General features: G+C 45.6%; 1 protein-coding gene across 3 annotated transcripts in view; it reads right to left on the bottom strand.

Moving 5' to 3' along the window:
* Positions 1 to 22,067, bottom strand: part of EPHB4 (EPH receptor B4) — an 89,698-nt gene that overhangs the window by 31,073 nt on the left and 36,558 nt on the right. For all 3 annotated transcript variants that reach the window (XM_033925052.1, XM_033925054.1, XM_033925053.1), the window contains exons 2-3: positions 11,010 to 11,080; positions 6,935 to 7,616 (exon numbers count right to left, since the gene is read on the bottom strand). In XM_033925052.1, the coding sequence (XP_033780943.1) occupies positions 6,935 to 7,616; positions 11,010 to 11,080 (753 nt within the window). The remainder of the gene's footprint in view (positions 1 to 6,934; positions 7,617 to 11,009; positions 11,081 to 22,067) is intronic.

Genomic DNA, 22,067 nt, shown 5'->3' with positions numbered 1-22,067 from the left:
GTTTTTACCTTTACTTACCATGGACCCCTGATGAAGGTTGTCCGAAACACGGACCGTGTTGGGTCCCCTGTTTGGTAAAAAGGTTTTATATATAGTTTGTTTGTCACAACAAAATTCGCCTACATCGTTGTACACATCTGCAGTTTTGGTTTGTTTGTTCTTGGTTTGTTTGTTTTTTTTGCCATATGGTTACCCTAGGGGCTCATTTTACTAAGATGCGCTAGCGTTTTTAGAGCACGCAGGAAATTACCGCGCGCTACACTGCGCTCTATGCGGAAAAACTAACGCCAGCTCAATGCTGGCGTTAAGGTCTAGCACACGGCAATTTAGCGCCGCGCGTTAATGCCCTAACGCGGCTTAGTAAAAGGAGCCCTAGGTCTATGAAGTACTGAGTGGAGTGGAACGGGTAGACATAAATCGCTTGTTTACGCTTTCCAAAAATACAGGGTCTAAGGGGCTACTAAATTTAAAATACATCAGAGAAAGTATTTCTTCACTCCATGGGCATTAAACTCTGGGATTCGTTGCAAGAGAATGTGGTAAAAAGAGTTAGCTTAGCAAGGTTTAAAAAAAAGGTTTGCACATGTTCCAAAAAAAAAAAAAAAAAAAAGGTTTATAACCCATTATTAAGATGGACTCAGGAAAATCCACTGCTTATAAATTTTACCCTACCTTTCGTTCTTTCCTGGTTTTTTGTTTTTTTTCTTCTCCCACATTGTAACTTTACCCTCCTTCCCTATCTTTCATGTGAGTCTTAATTGATTTTGTAATTAGGTTAAAGTTTCTATATTATATTATTATGTACATCGCCTAGAATTTTGAAATAGGCGATTCATCAAATGTGAAATAAAACTTGAAAACTTGAAACTTATACCTGGGATAAGCAGCATTAAATGTTCTACTCTTTTCGGTTCTTGCGGCTTGGAACGGCAAGTTTGTGAAACAGAATACTGGGCTTGATGGAACTGTCCCAGTATGGTAACACTTGTGTTAATAAATGTAAATATTTACTGCGCTTTAGCAAAATGGCCTACAGTTTTGGAGACTCAAATCACACTCATTGCTGCTGACAGAAAAATTCCTTGCGGAGAGAGAAAGCAGACACCGAGTTCTTGCAATGTAGACCCCACAGATTAAAAGTCCCCACAGAACTGTGGTATCAAATAAAATTAAATTTGAACTAGAGTAGTTCATTTCTCTGACACTGCATAGTTTTATATTAAGAATAAAGTACTCCATTTACTGTCCACTATGCATGTGTTTATACTGCGTACCATCATCACATCAGGCAAGAACTGTTTATAATTAACTGGACCAAACAAGATTAAAGAGTTAAGTTGAACTTGGCCACTTTTCCCACCTCTAGCCAAGGTTTTTTAGACATTAATTTGAAAGCCAAACAAAGACATGAAAACAAGGCTTTCTACCACCATGAGAAACCCCCCCCCCCCTCTAAAAAGAAAACTTTCTAGGCCAGGGAAAGCCTCCCCCAAGTGGAATTCTTCACCCCTTTGTCCCTCAGGCTTTTCTGCTGCTTGTAGGCCCCAATCCTCTCCTCCTTTCAGGCCTGAGAGGGCCACCATTCTGCCTGTGAATGCCCACACCTGCTGAGGGAAGAGGTGTGGGCCTCTCGCTTCTTTAACTCGGCAAGGGACAAAGAGGTTGAACTTGCCCTTCTCCACAAAGAAAGGCACAAAAAAAACCCCCCAGCAATGATTTCAAAGCAACCTTAACGCACAAAAGGTTTGCCGCTTTCCTCCATCTCCTTCCACCATTCGGGGGGGATATTACAAGCAGTTCCTTCCTTATGCTTGTCTCCCACCCCCTCCATCAGTGCTAATTTAAACCCACAACCAAAAAGCAGGGAGCTGCCTTTTCATCCAGGGAAGGGCCTCAGTAACGGGAACTGTGCAAGGTTTTCACCCCTTATAATTCTTAATGGGGAGAAAATTCCGCTGCAGTGGTCTGGATATGGAGATCCTGCAGGAAGTGGAGAGTTTGGGGTTTCGCTGCTGGAGGAAGATTCTCGGGCCTCACTTCTCTTCATGAAGTCTCTCAGTGCCCTCTTCCTTAGCTTGCGTGCACGTGGTGACATGTGCGCACAATGCAAGCCACACGGAAACCTCGAGCGCCGGATCCAATCAGTGGGCGCACAATTCATGAGGATCCAGTGTGTTCATCCTCCTCCTGCATCCCAGTTGTTTCTTTAGATGATTCAGGCATCTTCAAGTTGATGAGTAGAAAAGTTGTAATGGAGAGCTGTAGAAAAATCCGACCGATGGGAACGGGCGGAAACTAAAGACTGGGGATTAGGGGGAAGCAGGGGGAAATGGGTAGGGCTCGGGCATGCCCAGTGGGGCCCGGGCACTGCACGTGCTCAGAGAGAAAAAAAAAAAAAAAATCTCTCTGAGCTATTGGAGAGCTTATCCGCAAATTGGGAGGTGTTGGGACAACACCCATATGTGGCTGACTATCCTGCTGTCCATGGAGAACCTACGTTACAGGTAAGTAACTACACTCTCCTGTGCGGGTTGTATGCAAGGTGAACATGATGTCTTGCACAGAGCACATATGGCAGAGGTAGGGTTACCCTATGTCCTGGAAAACCCAGACATGTCCTCTTTTTAGAGGACTCTCCAGGTGACCGGACGGTTCTTTTTTTTAAATGGGGGAGTCTGTCCAAGTTACTTCCCCACCTAACTCCTCCCCAGCTGCTATAATTCAATCTTCAGGCAGCTGGCAACAGCAATGAGGTGAGCCTGCTGGTCTAACAATCAACAAATTTGTCTTAACTGTAGAAAAACAACAGAAAATCATATTGCTACAATTTATTGCCTATGCATTGGGATTTTGTCATACGCAGTAGACTGTACTAAGCTGGTTTTTAGTTTGCGCATACCATGGCAGTAATGAGCCTCGTTTATAAACCCGGGTATGTGGAGTAGAGAGTTGCGCGGGGACAGAAATCCCACCCATCCCCACCCGTCCCCGCAAGGAATTACCTCCATCTCCGCCCGTCCCCGTCAGGATCCTCTCCATCCCCACCTGTTCCTGTCAGGATCCTCTCCGTCCCCACCAGGATCCTCTCCGTCCCCACCCGTCCCCATCAGGATCCTCTCCGTTCCCACCAGGATCCTCTCCGTCCCCGCAAGGAATTACCTCCATCCCCGCCCGTCCCCATAAAAAAAGCAGCAATTACTTCTGACAGGATCATCAATTCCACAGTTTCTTTTGTGTTTGCGCTGCTGTTTTCCTTGTGGAATTTCTTTGGTGGAACCCTTTTTTTGTTTTCTGTTCAGGTAATTAACTTATAAACCCCCTCTTTTTACTAAGGCTGACGTGTCCATTATATTATATGGACGAACCCTGCTTCCAAAGCCTTTCATCCCCATGGGAGTCCCGTTGGCTAGAGGGGGGGGGTCTCCGTGGGAGTCCTGTGGGCCAGAGGGAGATCCCCGTGGGAGTCCTGTGGGTTAGGGGGGATTCCCGCAGGATTCCCGCGATCCCCGTTCCCGTGCAGACCTCTAATGTGGAGTGTGATCTCAGCGTGTGTGTGGTGTGGGAGAGGTCCTGACTAACCCTGGCCTCCCTTCACTCGCTCCCCTGTGCCCCAGCAGTGCTGACCAGGGTCACTAGCAGTTCACGTTTACCAGTCAAACACTTTAAAGGCCTAAGGCTTTGCAGAGATGGTGACCACGGAGGCCTGAAAGTTTCTAAATGTAAACTTGCATGTGTTGGTTTCTTTTTAAGTTTAAAACTGCTTTGAATATGTAACCACAAAAAAAAAGGCGATCTACAAGTCCCACTCCCTTTCCCACTGATCCACAAAAGCAAAACATGTTTTTTTCCAAACCATATAACCAAATCCAAATCCCACTCATAGCTCAACATTGCTCAAAATAGAACAATCTAATATTTATACCACTGAAGATTGCTGGTACATATTAAGATAGGCTTCACTTTCTAATTCCTCCCCCCACCACACACTTATTATATAAATACTTTAATATTCTGGTCAGTTTATATGATAGAGCAATTTTAACACAGCAAATCTTGGTTTTTGGTCATGTAGGAACTGTGGAATCAAAAAAGAAAAACTTCTGACGTCTCCGAGACCCCGTTTCGTAATCTTCCTCAGGGATTGATTGCATCTAGGTTCCACTTCAAAGATTAATGCTTGCTGAACTAGACTCGATCAATCCCCGAGGAAGATTACAAAATGGGGGTTTCGTTGGAGGTGTCTTTTTTGATCCCACAGACAGATGGATTTATCTCACTTTGGAGTTGTTTTGTATTTGAATTCTTATAAATGGGCACTTTTAAGCGAATGTGTGGGCATGAGGGAGACAATTTTCTCCACATTATTATTTGTTCTCATTTATTTCATATTATGTTGGGTATTATCCACATTTATTATATATGAGGGATGAAGTGATATAAATAATCATCGACTGTACAGCCATTCTCGACTCAAATTTGTCATTGTGAATAAAGTCTGGTGAGCACGAAGTTTAATTGATGCCTCCTCTATTAAACAAAAGATGTATGACTAGAAGGCATTTTATTGTTTGATTATCGTGGAGCAAGTTGCCCCACTTAGCACCCTATACATAGTGGGGAGTTTTTTTCTTGATTTTGTTCAGGGTTCTCCCCTATTTCTGCTTTTTGGTGTGAGTCACTTTAATTTGAGGCTTTTTTTCTCTATCTTTTTTGGCTAATAGTGCTGATTTCTGGTAGAGCCCCGTGGGATGATATATGTGTTTTTGCAACATTCTTTGTACATAGCTGTAAGTTCCCATCTCACATCAAATACACTACTTGGTCTTTAGGCCTGGCTGAGCCATGCCTAAACAAAGGTGCACCATTAACAAAAGTGCATCAGAGGCAAGGAGTGGGTGAAACCAGACCTGACTTGGCTTCTTCTAGATAACCTGGTCATAGGCAGCAGAATGCTTTTTGTTTGTGAGGGAGGGGCCCCAAAAGCTCCGCCCTAAACCTCTCTTTCCAGCTCCCGCCTCTCATTTTAAATCTTCGGCAGCAGCAACGAGTGAGCCTGCCTCTGTCGGCCTGCCCTGGAAGTCTTTATTCTGCAGCAACTGGACTTCTGGGGCACGCCGACAGCAGCAGACTTACTCGCTGCCCGAAGATTTAAAATGAGAGTGGCCAGAGAGGCGGTGCTTGGGGGAGGCAGTAGAGACACCTTTTCTGACTGACTGCCAATTTTAATTTTAGGGGGGCCATGGCCGGTAGGGGTGTTTCCTTATTCACACCTGAAGGTTAGGCCTCTCTGACATCATAGAGTCTGAACCATTGTCTGCAAGAAATCATTCCAGCCTGAACCATGCAAGAAGAGAAAGAAGAAAACATCTTTGCTGTTTATGATGCCTGATGCATTCTGGGTATGTACCAGAACTGTATTCTAGTCAAGGACAACCAGCTATGCCTACATACTCAGCATGTGTGAATCTTGGGGGAGGCATGGCTCTTATGCTGTTCTTATCTAACGAAGGCGCCTCTGTTTCACAGCCTGTACGAGACTCTATACAGAAAGGCTATTCATCTAAGTCCTGTTTCTGGATTGGTCCGGAGAGATCATCTGACAAGAACCGAATAGAAGGTGCCTAATTATTGATTATTTTGTGTTGGGATGTGAGGAAGCTTACATCTTAACATTGGATTCTCTGCACTTCTTCTATAATAATTAAGACCTGAAAAGTTACCTCTTGTGACTCTGCCTGAGAGAGAGAAATCGGACTTTGCTGCCAACCTAATTTACAGCTTTTCCAGTGGCTGACAAACTGTTCCTAATCAGAAGAATTTTTATATCTGCTAAGCTGAGGAGAGACACCGATTCCTTCTCCCCGATCTTTGCTGAGGCCTGATCTATGTGGTGAGAATAAGGAATTCTATTGTCTTTTCAGCTGGGTTAGAGAGAGAATCCTATTGTCTTTGGGACAAGGAAGTTAAGTTACTCTTGGTGATAAACTGTAATTGATTGCTGCTAATCAGGAATTACTATTATAAGGAATTATTTAGAGAGCAAGAATTAGTTTTATTCATTTATCTAACAAGTGTGTGTGATAATTATGTACTGAGTTTCATATATGTATTCGGATATTTTGTGAACAATAATCATTATTTGCTGCTGGCTTATGAACTATATTTTTCTATTTTAATAATAATAGTAGTTCATTTATCCTGGGTCTTTGTGTCGTGTAAGTAGGCAAAGCTTGCTGGACCTTGATGAAATATTATGGTCTTCCCTAGAAAACTAAGACAGGCACATAACTTGTTTATGTAACTGATTAGTCATTCATAAAACTTACTACAGGCCCCTGTGGCCACCCAAGTTCTAATGCCCATGTGCCTGGCTGTTGCATAGAAACACTGTGGAGAGACGATGTTCCTGATATGGACTTTATTCAAAAATGAACATAGCAATCCACAAAAAAACCTTAAGGACCTGGTCCGCTGGGAACGTTGAACCCGACATGGTCCGTGTTTCTACAAGAAAGTCCACCTCAGGGGTCCCCGCTTGTCCTAAGGTGGAATATATGTGGAAAGGCTAAACAATCCGAAAGTACAGATGTGTAGAAGTTCCGTGTGAGACGTGCTTATTGATCTGGTTATTGAAGCGGAGCTTCTATGCATTAGTACTTTCGGATTGTTTAGCCTTTCCATGTATATTCCACCTTAGGACAAGCAGGGACCCCTGAGGAAGGCTTTCTTGTTGAAACATGGACCGGGTTGGGTCCAACATTCCCAGCAGACTAGGTCCTTAAGATTTTTATGTAGATTGCTATGTTGATTTTTGAATAAAGTCCATATCAGGAACATCAAGGACCATACTCTTCCATCTCTGAAGAATACAAAGATCCACATTCTTTCTGCTTAACATTCCTCCCCAATTCTTGCTTCCCACAACCCTTCTTACCTCTACACTTGGTATTTTCCTCAGCTGGCTCGAACCCTAGAGCACACGTGCAGTCTGTCATGGCTTGCTCTGCCCACTGCCCATCCTCGCGGCAGTACATACTCACTGGCATGGTGGATAACTTCACCGTGTTGGAGACACACTTCCCTGTCACTGGCATCACCAAGCCCCTGGGAACCGTTTCCTCAAACACAGTGAAGTTGACTGTGGCGCGGGGGCACTTTTTGTAGAAGACCCGAACAGACAGCAGTGCCATGCAAGCCCCTTGGTCCTGGAAGGCCAAATAGAATCCGGCCTTGGACAATGGCCCAATCCTTAGGGTCTTGGAATTAACCTTGCCAGTGGCCTCCATGCCCTGTCTCTTGCGGGTGAGGAAGTCAGCCGCCACAGTGTCCACCTTCACATAAGGGTTCTCCATCCAACCAGGGAACGTGGCAGTGGCCGTGTCTGTGTCTGACTCATAGTAGAAGAAGTTAAAGGTCTCCTTGCAGGCGCGAGTGACTTTGGGAATGGACGAACACTCCACAACGGTGAACTTGAGCTCCACATAGGCCTGGCTGGCCCCCTGCCTAGGGATATAAGTTGTGCGTAGCCAGTTATTCTGGTTGGGCTGGTGAACGTTACATATCTCGTAAGTGCGCACACTGGTCTGCTCCTCATCCAGACCGCTCAGCTCCTCCCACTGCCAAGGTAAAGGAATAGAAATATCATAAGAATCCTGGAATTATGGATGGGGTAGATATTCAAAGGGTTTGACCGAAAAACTTTTGGAGTTAGTCGGACAAACCGAGCTTTTAAAATCTCTCACTGGCTGAGTGAACAGTCTGTGCAAAATGTGTCAGCATAAACAGAGGCAACAGGCTTTAATCAGGGCATGGCAAAACTTTATTTGGTCAACACTGATATTAAGATTGATTAAATACAGTTAGACCAGTGTTTCACAAACTGTGTGCCGCTGCGAGATTCCGGGCGTGACAGGAGACGCCAGCGTCGGCTGACTGCCTACAGGGCGTGCCTCTTGAGGTGAGAGGCACGTCCTGTAGACAGTCAGCCGGTGGTTCTCCTTTCCACACCTCTCCTCCTCTCGCCCCCCCCCTACTCCGGCGCAGTAATAGTAAGCTCAGGGCCCCATCTGGAGGGCCCCCATGCACGCGCAGATTTTGTGATGACATCCCATATTTGCGCAATGTCATCATGTCAACGTCTGCGCCCTCCAGACACGCGGCCCCGAGTTTAGCGTGCTGCGGCTTCGGAACGTCTGCAAGGCAATGAGTTAGACCCAACAATTCAATCTCTCCCTTCCTTCAGTGACAGGAATCAAAGGAATTAAGAATTTCAGCAAATCCTTGGTTTTTAAATTCTCTCAACTATGGAATGAGCTTCCTCTTATCTTAAGGGGTCCTGGTCCTTTTCAGCTTTTTCGCAAATCTTTAAAACTATTTTATTTGCCAAACACTTCGGAAATCTGTCACATTAATATTTTCTGACCGTTACTTTCTTTGTATTTCTTTTAGTTACTGTTAACCGAGTTGAGCTCCATTTTAGTTGAAGGCCTGGTATACAAACCTACGTTTTAGTTTAGTATAGGTTAAACAAACATGTCAGTCAATACAAAAGTCTGTCCTAAAGCTATCTGGATGTTTTCAGTAGCAAACTTATCCAGTAGCTTCACCCCCTCACTGGCTTGCTAAAATAAATATTGCTCTGGATGGGGATAAATGGATATGGAGATGATTTCAAAGAATTTAAAACAGAAGGGTCAACAGAGTATGGCGTAATGGTTAGAGCTAAAGCCCCAGCACGCTGAGGTTGTAGGTTCAAACCCCGGTGCTGCTCCTTGTGACCCCAGGAAGTCACCTAATCATGGAACACCCCTCCCACACACGCATCACCAGATACCCCCGACATCATGGACCACCCCCATCACCTGACACTCCCCTACCCTCTGCTGCAAAATCGGCACTCCCTGCTGCCTACATTTTGGGATGCAGTGGGATGGGCCTAAGGCCCTGAATGGCTCAAAATGGTGATGTGGAGGGGGGTGTTCCATGTCGGGTTATGTGGGGGGGAGACATAAATGTTGGAGGATGTAGGGGGGGGCCAGAAATGTTGAGGGATGTCAGGGAGAGGGGTGGAGGGCTCCGCGGCTCAGTTGACCCTGGTAGGGGGAATCTCCATCAACTGAGCAATCAAGAATCCTCAATGTGCTGGTTTTTTCACCCATCTCTGGGTGTGGGAGGGGGTCGGTGACCACTGGGGAAGTAAGGGGGGAGGAATCATGCCTTAATCCCTCCAGTAGTCATCTGATCAGTTTGGGCAGCTTTGGGGCACTCAGATGCAACTAAAACAGGTCTAAGTTCCCTCTAGGTAAGCTTTATCGCTGCAGTACGTCCAGGTTTAAGCCCTCCCGATTCCCACCCAAAACACACCTTTGAGCTCTGAACGCACAGCAGCTTAAAATTGCTGCTGCACCGGCGCTTGGACGTCCCTGCTACTAGGACGGTTTTTAGACATTTTAAAGTTTTGATTACGCCCCTCGCAGCTTTCTGCAAAAGCCCCTGTGTGACAACCCCCTTGCTGCAATGCCCCCTGCAGTATCTACTGACAGATCATTCCCCTGCACAAATGCTAAATGACGTCTTCGCCCTATGCCCCCCCCCCCCATACACACACAGTTCCTCCTGCATTAATGCAGAATGGTAACCCCTTCCCCACTCCAGAATCCCTGCACTAACCGGAAGGTGTGAAATATTGGTGAAGGAGATGGGGTGGCATACACACAAAGTAAGAGTGGAGAAGACTGCTGAGGTGGCACCAGGAAGTTCTTCTTCACCGAAAGGGTGGTCGATCGTTGGAATGAACTTCCACCTCAGGTGATTCAGGCCAGCAGCGTGAAGGATTTTAAAAGGAAATGGGATGCACACGTGGGATCTCTAGGGGGGTAAATTCAAGGGGGTAGGGTTGTTGGAGTGGGCAGACTTGATGGGCTGTGGCCCTTTTCTGCCGTCATCTTCTATGTTTCTATGTGGCCTAGCCTAGGAAGACAGAGAGGAAAGTGAGAGAGAGATTGAGAGCTCGAGGTGAAGGCGGGTCTGCCTTTACAAGGATTAAGCAACCAGGCAGGGAAAGGCACATCAAAGAGCTAATGACTTCATGAGCAGCCCAGGGTTTGGGGCATGAATGTTTCATGAGGTCCCCTTAACGGAACCAGCCTGCCGTTAGCATGGAAACCTCCTTTAACTAGGCAGCCTGGGTGGAGCCCATCATCTTGATCTGCCCACATGGTTTATTGTAGGTATTTTTGGAAAAAGTTCTGAACTTCTTATGGGCACGGAGGATGCATCCGTGTTGGTGTCTCCTTGGATCTGAGCTGCTTCCCAATAGCTGTAAGGCTCAAACAAAGAACAGCTGCACATTTTATAGGAAGTGGAAAAGAGGTCGTGCAGCAGGGAGGAAATCACCTAAGAGCTTATGACAGATAACTGTTTTGCGTGTGTGGGAGGGGGGGGGTTAAGTAAGATTCTTTCATTTTCCTTCTCTATATATTTATATGCCATGTATCTTGCCTGCGATCCTCTTAAATATCTAACATGGAGGGGTCTTACTCAGCCCTCCTGCCTCCACAAAAATGGCTTTTTCTCCCACAGTCACTTCTGCTTACCTTTTCTTTTTTTATTTAAATCAGCAATGTCACTTTCTTTTCATCTCACAAATAAGTGGGACTGCTATATGCTGTTTCTTGTAAAGGGGTCCATTTTGTGACAGTAGCAATTGCCGAACCTCTCGCCAAAAAAGACAGGGACGTGCCGACACCACCTCTGTGGTAGATGAAGGTGGCCATTTTGTGGTCAGCAGTCACAGGGTGATGATGTCATCATGCACTTTTACCGCTCACTGGGCAAGCCAGGACACCACGCCCTGCTGCACAAAATGGCCGCTCCCAGGACAAGCAGGGGACTCTGTGAAACAAGCTAGCTTGAGACCCGCTTGGGCACTAAACATGTTCTCTAGCCGGAAAAACCTCACTGAATTATGAAGGGGAAAAGCATAGAGCTGGACACTTTGCACCTCGTACCTGTCCATCCACCCTCGGGTGTGCTGTCCACCTCAGATCAGCCGTCTCCAGCCTGGTATTCATAAGGGTCTCTGCAGTGAAACACAAACATACAGACCATAAGGATTTAACAAACTGGAAAACCTTTATGTTACGTTACATGTAGTCTTATATCCCGCAAAATCCTCCGGAGGTCAAGGCGGGTTACAACCAGTGTTATATCGCTCCACAAGTATAATTATATAGGGCAATATCAAAGTCTGATTGGGCTTCTAAATCGGTGGGTTACAAATAGCATTTTTGTTATCCATACTAATCCCCTAACAATGATTTCTGGAAATATGGGAGAAAGGGACAGGGATTGGATTTGATGTACCGCTTGGACAAGGTGTATTAAATGGTTTACAATCAAGTACTCGGTGACGGGATAATCGCGCGCCAGACGCCAGCGCGCCAACAATCCAGCGCCAACAATTCGGCGTAAGACAGAAGTGCGTGGGGGAAAAAGTAATTTTTAAAGAGCTCCGACGGGGGGTTTGGGGTGGCAACCCCTCACTTTATTGGTTAGTGTTCGCGCTGCCGTTGCGGGGGGGGGAGGTGTGGAGGGTGAAACCCCCCCCCCCCATTATAGAGAAAACGTAACTTTTCCCGGAACAAAATCAGAAAAAGTTCCGTTTTCGCTATAATGGAGGTTTCCAACCCCCCGAACCCCTCTCCAACAGCAGCGTGAACACTAACCAATAAAGTGGGAGGGTTGCCACCCCAAACCCCCCGTCGGAACTCTTTAAAAATTACTTTTTCCCCCGCGCGCTTCTGTCTTGCACCAAATTGTCGGCGCTGGATTGTCAGTGCGCTGACGTCTTGTGCGCCACTGTCTATGAACCCAACTACTCAAGCTTTTTTTTTTTTTTTTGCGGTCTGTCCCAGCAGGCTTACAATCTGTCTAATATACCTGGGGCGTTGGAGGATTAAGGGACTTGCCCAGGGTCACAGGGAGCAGCTAAGGGTTTAAAGCTGGAGCTCTAACCACTACACCACACTCTCCTTCTTAAAAGCTACGTTACAAGGGTCTTCATTACCCCACTAGCTTCCCATCTAACCACCATACGGATTTGTATCTCTCTTATCCTGGCTGCAAGGCAAAAATCAGGCGTGTTCACGCAACACATTCTTAATACCGAACAATTTATTTATACAAAGTTTTTTATACCGCCTACACATTAATGAAAACAACTGAAGTGGTTTACAAATGAAATCACCATAGAAAACCTTCCCTTTCCCACCCTCTGTAATAAAACCTTTAATATTTCCTGGTAAGAAACATTTCCCCTAATTTCTGATTCTCTCAAAACCTTTATTACTATTAAAAAAAAAAACCACTACATGAAAATCCCCAAACCTACCCCAGAATATCCACTCTAATGACCTTTTGGGTAAAGACTACTTTTTAGTGCTTTTTAAAGAAACAAGTTATTTATTTTAATTCTTTATTTTTGTCAACTTTCATCCAGGATGAGGGATTTCATTTAGGGGAAGATAGTGGGTAGGGGATGGAATTAAGGGGGGTGTAGATAAGATTGAATTAATTCATATGGAAATTAAATTTGAAGGAATGATTTAAATTTGTATGAAATATTATTGTAATTCTTATTGTACTGAATGCATTTTTGTATTATCCTATTGTACTGATTATTTGATTCTTTCAATAAAAATTGTTATACATAAAAAAAGAGACAAGTAATGGTCCAGCAGGAGTACAGTATATACTCGAATATAAGCCAATCCGAGTATAGCCTGCCCCTTCCTCAAACATTTTCTGAGCACAAATAAAATACTGCAAAACACGGCAAAAACTGAAATGGAGAGGGAGTAAAGAGAAGGCAACAGGAGCTGATATCATCAGCTGAGAACACAACCTGAGCTTTATCTGCCATTTCCATTCTGCAGTAATTCAATATTTTTATGAGGATTTTTTTTAAACTAGGAAACGTATGTACATTAAGCCACAAGAAAAGTGGATAAGGCGTCATGTAGATCTCATCTGAAAAAGCTTCCCCCCCCCCCCCAGGAGCGGAGACTTTGATGTGACTTGATTTCTGCATTCCCTAAGCCCAGCATAAAAAGTTACCAGACTAGACAATCACATTAAAAGCTCTTTCTTAATTTTTTTATTTATTTATTTGGATTTTTATCCCGTCCTCCCAGTAGCTCAGAACGGTTTACAAATGAACATACACAGTGGGGAGTAATTAGACATATAAGTAGTACAACAGGTTTAGTGATTGGATTTATAGATTTTGGAGAGAATTAAATACAGGGAGAGTATAGCAGAAAGAGAGAAGGGGGAAATACAGTAGTTTGGTTTAAGGAAAGTTATATGCGTTTAGGTACAATTTGTTAGTGGAGAGAGTAAGAGAGGGTTATACTGGAGTTCGGGAAGGTGATAGGAGAGTGGAGGGGTGGGGCGTAAGGGGGGGAGAAGACAGAGGAGATCTTTAGTTGAAGAGGAGGGTCTTTACCGATTTACGGAATGTTAATAATGAGTTCTGTTGTCTGAGTTGGGGGGGGAGTTGGTTCCAGAGGTGTGGAATGAAGTGGCTGTAGGATCGTTTGTGGGCAGTTTCTGTGAGCAGGGATCTTCCGGGGGAGGGTGCATAGGCGTATCTCTGACTTTGAGCGGAGGGTGCGAGTGGGGTTGTAGATGGGAAGCTTGGATTTTATGTAGGAGGGGGTGGTGGAATAGATTCTCTTGTGAGCAATTGCCAGGGCTTTGAAAGTACAGCGTTGGCTAATTGGGAGCCAGTGTTCAGCATGGAGTGCCAGGGAGATGGAATCGTGGTAGTTGAGGTTGTGTAGGAGGCGGATGGCTGCATTTTGGACCCGTTGGAGCCGTTTGATATTATTTTTGGTTAGTCCATTAAATAGGGAGTTACAATAATCCATTCTGGAGAGGACATATGCGTATAGGAGTTGGGCGAGGTCTGGTGTGGAGATGTAGGGTTTGATCCTTTTCAGTTGGCGAAGGTAGTAGAAGGAGGTGGAGACTACTTGGGATATGTGGTTAGATAGGGATAGGTGTCCGTCTAGGGTTACTCCCAGGCTGCGAACTTTGTTAATTTTAACACTGTACAAAGCACCCAGATAAAAGTCTTGTATTCTTATATTTTAGCACCAAACATATTCTGCTATAAATGTCAACTACAGGGGAATGACAACTTATGAAGCTCCAAGAACAGCTCTAACAGTTTTGAGGTCAAATCTTGTCAGAACGAGAGCTCTGGCTTTTCATTCATGAGAATGGAGGAAGAATCGGGGCAGGGACACGAAGAAGAGACGCTGGGCATGGAAGAAGCATAGGGGACAGAGAGGCGATGCTGGACAGGAGACCCTGGCATGAGAGTTAAGGAAAAAGAGAAAACAGAAAAGAGACCCTAGGGCCAAAGCAATGCTCAGACGACGAAAGTAGAAAAATGGTATTATTTTTTCTGGATTTATTCATTGCAATAAGTCAGCTTTCGGAAATATGCATTTCGGATATCTTGCATTTGAGTCTCTCTTTCAATTTCTATGACAGATTTTTTTATACAGGTGGGGAATGTGTTTCCTTTTTGCAGGGTTTGTTTACTGAACCTCTGAAGGGGTTTCCCCTTCTCTGCCCCCCCCCCCACCTCCCTTCCCCGTTACCACTGCCTTGGGAGAGATGGTTTTACAGGGGGACGTTTTAATTTTTCCGTCCGAGGCCCAGTCAGTCCTAGCTTTGCCACTGCCTGACTCCCCGTGCATGGCTGCTTCCTGGGGGAAATAAATACCACCCCCAAGAACTCCTTTTGATACAGACTTAATGTTTTCAAAGGGAAAACAAGTGCGGTTTGTTTTAGATTTGGTAACAGTTCAAGCAACTTTTCATCACACATTAGAAGCACCTGGTCTACAAGTGCCTGCAGGCATGTCGGAGCATGTATATGCATGTTATCAGCATGTAAGCAGTGTACTGGTAAGAACTCAGAGCATAGCTTTAAAAAATAAAACACTTTTATGATTTTCTTTCCAGGTTTCATTAACTCTAGTCTATTATATATATAAAATCAGATGTATCTGTGTGTGTGTGTATGTATGTATGTTCCAGCAAAACTCTGAAACGCATGGACAGATTTCAACCAAATTTGGTATACATATGACTTACTATCTGGGGAAAAGTATTGTGGGGGTGGGAAGGGGGTGATATGTAAAAATGATTGAAAATTAAAGATTTTAGTGTCTACCCCATAGTTTTCAGGCTCGCTGAGATGAATACCCAGCACAACTCTGAAACGCGTGGAGAGATTTCAACCAAACTTGGTACACATATGACTTACTATCTGGGGAAAAATACTGTGGGGGTAGGAAGGGGGTGACATGGATTGGGATAAAGGAGGAAGGGGTGACAAGATTGGGATAAAGAAATATCCGGACAACGCCGGGTGATCAGCTAGTACACTTCTCCCTCCATATTCACGGTTTCAACATTCGCGGTTTCGATTATTTACGGCTTTTAGCTTGCTGGCTCCTCCCCCCAAATTACATCAGCTTGCATAGAGAAATCGCTGATTCCCCCCTCTTAAATTCAATCAATTTGTACCTCGCTTAATCTATTGTAAACCGCATAGAACTTAACGGTATTGCGGTATATAAACTGTTATTATTATTATTCCCAGCACTTTCTTTACCGTGTTTTGCCTCTCCTTCAGGAACAGGCCAGGTTATTCGCGGTTTCACCATATCCACGATGGCTTTCAATAGAAAACAGCGAGCAACATAGGAAAAAAGCTATTCGCGGTTTTTCTGTATTCGCGGGCCTGTTAATCCCCTATCACCGCGAATACGGAGGGAGAAGTGGTATCATATAAAAAGAGAGCACGATCCACCCAAGATTCCTCCCCAGCTTCCGATAACATTTCACCAGATATAAAACTGGGGCAACCCGTTCTGCTGTAATCGGCCCTCACTTCCAAAAGAAAAGCGAGAAAGACTTGGCCATTGATATTATGCATGTTTTATTGCGAGGCAATTAGGCCTTTAAGCGGACTATTAATATTTTAAATAGACAAAATACAGAGTCGGTGATTGGCTCTGTGACAGCGCTTGATGAAGTGACTGTGGTGACCTTCCCCCCTCCCGAAATCTGCCGTCATACTCCTAAAATTCACTGGCCAGAAGCCCTCAGTGTGCGAAATCTGTCGGAATGGTACCAGCTGCCTCATGTGTCATTCCCTGTGACAGGCAGCAGCCGGAGAATGTTCCCAAAACTGGGGAAGAGGTAAACAATGCCTTGCTATTTGCTTTCTTATGGGTCTTCTCGTCTCCCTTTCAACCTATAGTTTCCCTCACATTCCCGTCAGCCAACACAGCTGCTACGCAGGCCTTACCAGCCAGCCTGACCCAACCTCTACATGCACTGTGCCTACCCGCCAGACACAAAAGTGTACAGCTTAGGATACGCAGCCTTTTCTGGGAGAAATCCGGTCCCTTCAGGCAGCCCAAAGCTCTAAGTGCAAAAGAAATGGCCTGAGAAAGCTGCAGTGAGGGCTGTAAGGTTGTGGTTTTGGTCATTAGGACAAGCAATCCCTTTAGTGTCCTTGTGAGGCTGTGTTTTTCTTTCCCTCCCCACCCCAGAGACTTGCGTTAAATTGGTGACCCTTCTCTACTGGTGCAACCGATAAAGACGACGGAAATATTTCCAGATGAAAGCTTTTGCAGTCCTCAAACTCGCCATCTCTCCGATTCACGCTCGGAGAGCAGGGTCATTGGCTTCTAAGCCGTTAAACGGACCACCCAGCAGAAAAGTCAAACATTTAAGAGTCTTTCCACAGCGACCTCTAATCCAACCATAAACATTTTACTGTAATGACACCACCTCAAAAAAAAAAAAAAAGTCTACAGACCTAACATTTTACTTCACTTCACAAAGGATGAGAAGTTCCCAGCTGCAAAGAAAGCTGTGATTAGTTGATCCACTCTGGCCCGGCTTTGGATTTTAGCTCGTGTCATTTGAGTACCGTGTCTCAAGGCACAGTATGTTATGTATAGCCAACTGCAATTTAGGAAATCAGTATTTCCTGTCTCAACAGAACTTACAATCTAAGTACTACTATTACTACTAATAATAATAATTTCTAGATATATATAGCACTGTACATCAAAACACAGAAGAGACCGACCCTGCTCAAAAGAGCTTACAGTCTAGGCAAGACAGACCAACTGGACAAGTGCTCAGGTGGGGGACTGACGGATATTGCTGCTTAGCAGGTGGGTTGGTATTTGTAATTGAAAGCAGCTTCAAAGAAATGGGCTTTAAGTCTGAATTTGAATACTGCCAGAGATGGAGCCTAATGTATCGAGTCAGGCAGTTTGGTCCAGGCAAATGGTTCTGCAAAGTAGAAGGGACGGAGTCTGGAGCTGGCCGTAGAGGAGAAGGATACAGATAAGAGAGACTCACCCAATGAGTGGAGCGCCTGAAATTTGGGGGGGGGGAGAGGAGAGATACTGAGGAGCTACAGAGCGAATACACTTGTAGGTCCATTAAGAGGAGTTTGAACTGTATGCGCAAACGGATAGGGAGCCAATGAAGTGACTTGATGAGAGGGGCGATGTGGCCATAGCAACACTGGCAGAATATGAGGCGGGCAGAGAGATGGTTTAGCGGATGTTCGCAGTAGTCTAGGTCAGTGGTTCCCAACCCTGTCCTGGAGGAACACCAGGCCAATTGGGTTTTCAGGCTAGCCCTAATGAATATGCATGGAGCAGATTTGCATGCCTATCACTTCCATCATATGCAAATCTCTCTCATGCATATTCATTAGGGCTAGCCTGAAAACCCGATTGGCCTGGTGTTCCTCCAGGACAGGGTTGGGAATCACTGGTCTAGGTGATGACGGTATGGATGAGGGTCTTAGCGGTGAGCTCAGAAAGGACGGGTCTGATTTTAGCGATATTGTAGAGAAAGAAACGACAAGTTTTGGCAGTCTGTTGGATACGTGAAAAGAAGGAGAGAGATGAGTCAAAGATTATCCCAAGGTTACGAGCCGATGAGACAGGGAGGGTATTATTCACAGAAATAGAGAGCGGAGGAAGAGGACAGATGGGCTTAGGAGGAAAGGTAAGGAGCTCGGTCTTGGCCATTTTTAATTTTAAATGGTGGTGAGACATTCAGGTTGAAATGTCTGTCAAGTAGGATTAAATGTCTGTCGAGATTTCAAATACAGAGAGATAGTTCTGCGAGTCATCGGCGTAGGATTGATACTGAAAGCCTTGGGAGGAGATTAGAGCACCAACGGAAGAAGTGTGGATGGAAAAAAAGACGCGGTCCCAGGACAGAGACACTGACCGACGTTAGACGAGGATCTGCCACAGCATACGCTAAGATAAGAAGAAAACCATGAGATAACAGAGCCCTGAAATTCAAGTGAGGACAGTGTTTCGATAAGTACATGATGATTTACCACCATGTGTCAAAAGCTGCAAATAGATCAAGGATAGGGAAAGGGAATGGAAACTTGTATACTGCCTTTCTGTGGCTTTGGCATTCCAAGTGGTGGGCACCGGATGGCTTTTCAAAACTCAACACTTTGTCCAGGTTTTGAAAAGCAGATGGCGTCAGGAGGAAGCATCCGCGCATGCGCAGATGCAATGGAGTGACATCATACACGCGGGCGTGATGTCATCGCATTCACACATGCCCTCCCAGCCATCGAGAACAAGCTGAGGGGCGGGGTGAGGTTGGGGCAAGGCAAGGGCGTAACGAGGCAGGGATGGGTGGAACTGTGGTTGGGTCTATGGGTCTGGATTTTATGTAAGTAAAACCTGGTAATTCTAGGATTAAGGGACTTGGCCAGGGTCACAAGGAGCAGCACTGGGATTTGATCTCAGAACATCTGGGTGCAAAGACAGCAGCTCTACCAGTGAGCCACACCTTTCATTTGAAAGGAAGCGCTAGAATGAGAGGGCATAGGATGAAGTTAAGAGGCGACAGGCTCCGGAGAAATCCAAGGAAATACTTTTTTACAGAAAGGGTGGTAGGTGTGTGGAACCGTCTCCCGGAAGAGGTGGTGGAGACGGAGACTGTGTCTGAATTCAAGAAGGCGTGGGATAGGCCCGTGGGATCTCGTAGAGAGAGGAAGAGATAATGGTTACTGCGGATGGGCAGCTCTCTGACTTCACAATGCAGATGCACAGAGCCTTAGCCTATAGGAAGAGGAGATGCAAATGTTAAGAACCTTAGCCAATAGGGAGAGCAGGAGATAATGGTTACTGCAGATGGGCAGCTCTATGACCTCACAATGCAGATGCACAGAGCCTTAGCCTATAGGAAGATGAGATGCAAATGTTAAGAAACTTAGCCAATAGGGAGAGCAGGAGATAATGGTTACTACAGATGGGCAGACTAGATGGGCCATTTGGCCTTTATCTGCCATCATGTTTCTATGTACACTCTCCAGAGAAGGAACACACTGTCTCAATGAAGAGAGGCTAAAGAGTTAATAAGAGGCCTGCCAACATAAGCCAGGGCCTGGAAGGCAGGGTGGGGTCCTCCTACTCTTCCAGTGCATTTCCCTGGGCCTGCTGCTCACCTGAGGGAGCCCGCTGGCAGCAAGCGGACAATGGCCTATTGTCTGCATGAGGCCTGCCTTGTTCTTCTGCCAAAGAGTGCCACATGCCAAGTTGTTACAGCAGGGAGAATACTAATAGAAACCCCAGTGCATGCAGGGTGCAGGAAAGATTATCTGTCAGCCTTCAGACCAAAGGACAAGGTTTCACCAGAGAGCATCAAGGCATTAGCCCGGTATCCCCACAGTGTTATCCAGCTGTGTACAGCAGCAAGATAAATTATTTTTTTTAATATATATTTTGTTTGTATTTTATGTCAGTCCCATCGTAAAATTGTTCGTTCGTTCGATTTCATTCGTTCGTTCATTCGTTTAACCATCAACAAGGTCATCTAAATCAATCGCCAGTGAAGTACAGTGAGGCCCTGCGCTTCCAGCAGAGTCTGATCGCCCAGAAGCAGCGTTTTATAATCCCACTCCAGGTCGCGCTGTAAGACCAACTGAAGCTGCGCAAAGGAAGAGTTCCATAAGGAGAGTTCCGGACACTCCAAGAAGGAATGCAATAGCGTCCCTGGAGACTGTTTGCCTTTAGTACACAGAGCTTCTCCCCACAAACCCATGTGAGCACCTCTCTCTTTAGTAATATAAGCCCTATGGAGGATTTCAAATTGGGTCTCCTGCCAAGCCGCGGATTGAAAAGGCTCCAGAAATGTATCAGGGGTATAATGTGCAGCGAGGTCCCTGTTCCACATGTCCCATAGATGAGTTAAATGCCCCTGAGAGGCGGAGGAAAGTAAGGACTCATCAAGGGGACCGCATGTCCACTCCGGGCCATACTGCTGATGAAGACTCTGAAAATAGTGCTGGGCTTGCAAGTAGGCCAAAATCTGGTGACGAGGGATGTCCCACTGATCCTGGAATTGGGAAAATGTATAAAAAAATGCCCATGTCCCTATCAATCATGTGGGAGAGAGTCAAAGCCCCCTGAGAAGCCCAAACAGCAAAAGGAGAGTTGCCGAGGCCCGGTAAGAAGCTGGGGTTACCCTGCAGTTGTAAAAAGGGAGATGCAAGGGGAGACCATGACGCTCTCTATACAGCCAAGCATCCTCCTGGCTTGTCACATTGCTTTGTCGCCAGTGGACAAGGAAGAACAGGCAATGGCAATCAAGCCCAAGGAAACCAAGGCGAGCAAGCCCAAGAAAGTGAACACCCACAAATAACAGCGGGGGTGTTCAATTTGTCCTCTTGGATGTTATCGTATGAAGAGGAACAGGACTGTCATTTAAGGACTTAAAGGACTGTCATTTGTTCCCATAAGAAGTATGATGGTTTTGATACTCGAATTGCCTCGTTTCGTTATTTTCGTACCTTGCGGTTACGATCTTTTTTTCAGAATAAGGAATTACAACGGCAAAATAAGAGTGAGGATTATTTAGTTTACACCAAATCCAAATGGATTCCTCCGAGACCCCCGGATGTGTCAGTAGCGGCATTTGAGCGATTGGTCTTGTCTGATTTGCAAACCATGGAGCAACAGTTGTCTCGTAAAAAATATAATTTATCTCAACATCAGATTCAAATGCTACAATCCTTGAGAAATGACCAATCTATTATTATTCAGAGAGCGGACAAGGGGGGAGGCATAGTCCTCCAGGACTATGTACTAGAGGTCTGCACAGGAACGGGGATCGCGGGAATCCCACGGGTCCCACGGGGGTCCAACGGGAATCCCCTCTAACCCATAGGACTCCCACAGGGACCCCCCTCTGGCCCACAGGACTCCCACAGGGACCCCCCTCTAGCCAACGGGACTCACACGGGGATGGAAGGCTTTGGAAGCAGGGTTTGTCCATATAATATAATGGACGTCAGCCTTAGTAAAAGAGGGGGGGTTTATAAGTTAATTACCTGAACAGAAAACAAAAAAAAGGTTCCACCAAAGAAATTCCACAAAGAAAACAGCAAAAGAAACTGTGGAATTGATGATCCTGTCAGAAGTAATTGCTGCTTTTTATGGGGACGGGTGGGGATGGAGGTAATTCCTTGCGGGGATGGGTGGTGACGGAGAGGATCCTGACTGGGACGGGTGGGGACGGAAAGGATCCTGACGGGGACGGAGAGGATCCTGGCGGGATCGGGTGGGGACGGAGAGGATCCTGACGGGGTCGGGTGGGGACGGAGAGGATCCTGGCGGGGACGGGTGGGGATGGAGAGGATCCTGGAGGGGACAGGCGGGGATGGGTGAGATTTCTGTCCCAGCGCAACTCTCTACTATGTACAATATAAACGGGAAGCTGATAACCAATTGGCTAATGAGGATTTTTGTTTAAAGTTACAGTGTGACCCTACACCTGAGTTGAAATTAAAGGTGGATGAGATATTGGTAATTGCAAAAAAAAAATAGTAATGTGATCAGTTCGAAGGAATATAAATATCCCAGTATGGAGCATCCTATTGCCCCTCTGATTTACTTTATTCCCAAGATACATAAATCTTT

The sequence above is a fragment of the Geotrypetes seraphini genome, chromosome 16, assembly GCF_902459505.1.
Source record: "Geotrypetes seraphini chromosome 16, aGeoSer1.1, whole genome shotgun sequence".
NCBI classification, from domain to species: domain Eukaryota; kingdom Metazoa; phylum Chordata; class Amphibia; order Gymnophiona; family Dermophiidae; genus Geotrypetes; species Geotrypetes seraphini.
This window is presented reverse-complemented; position numbering and strand designations above follow the sequence as displayed.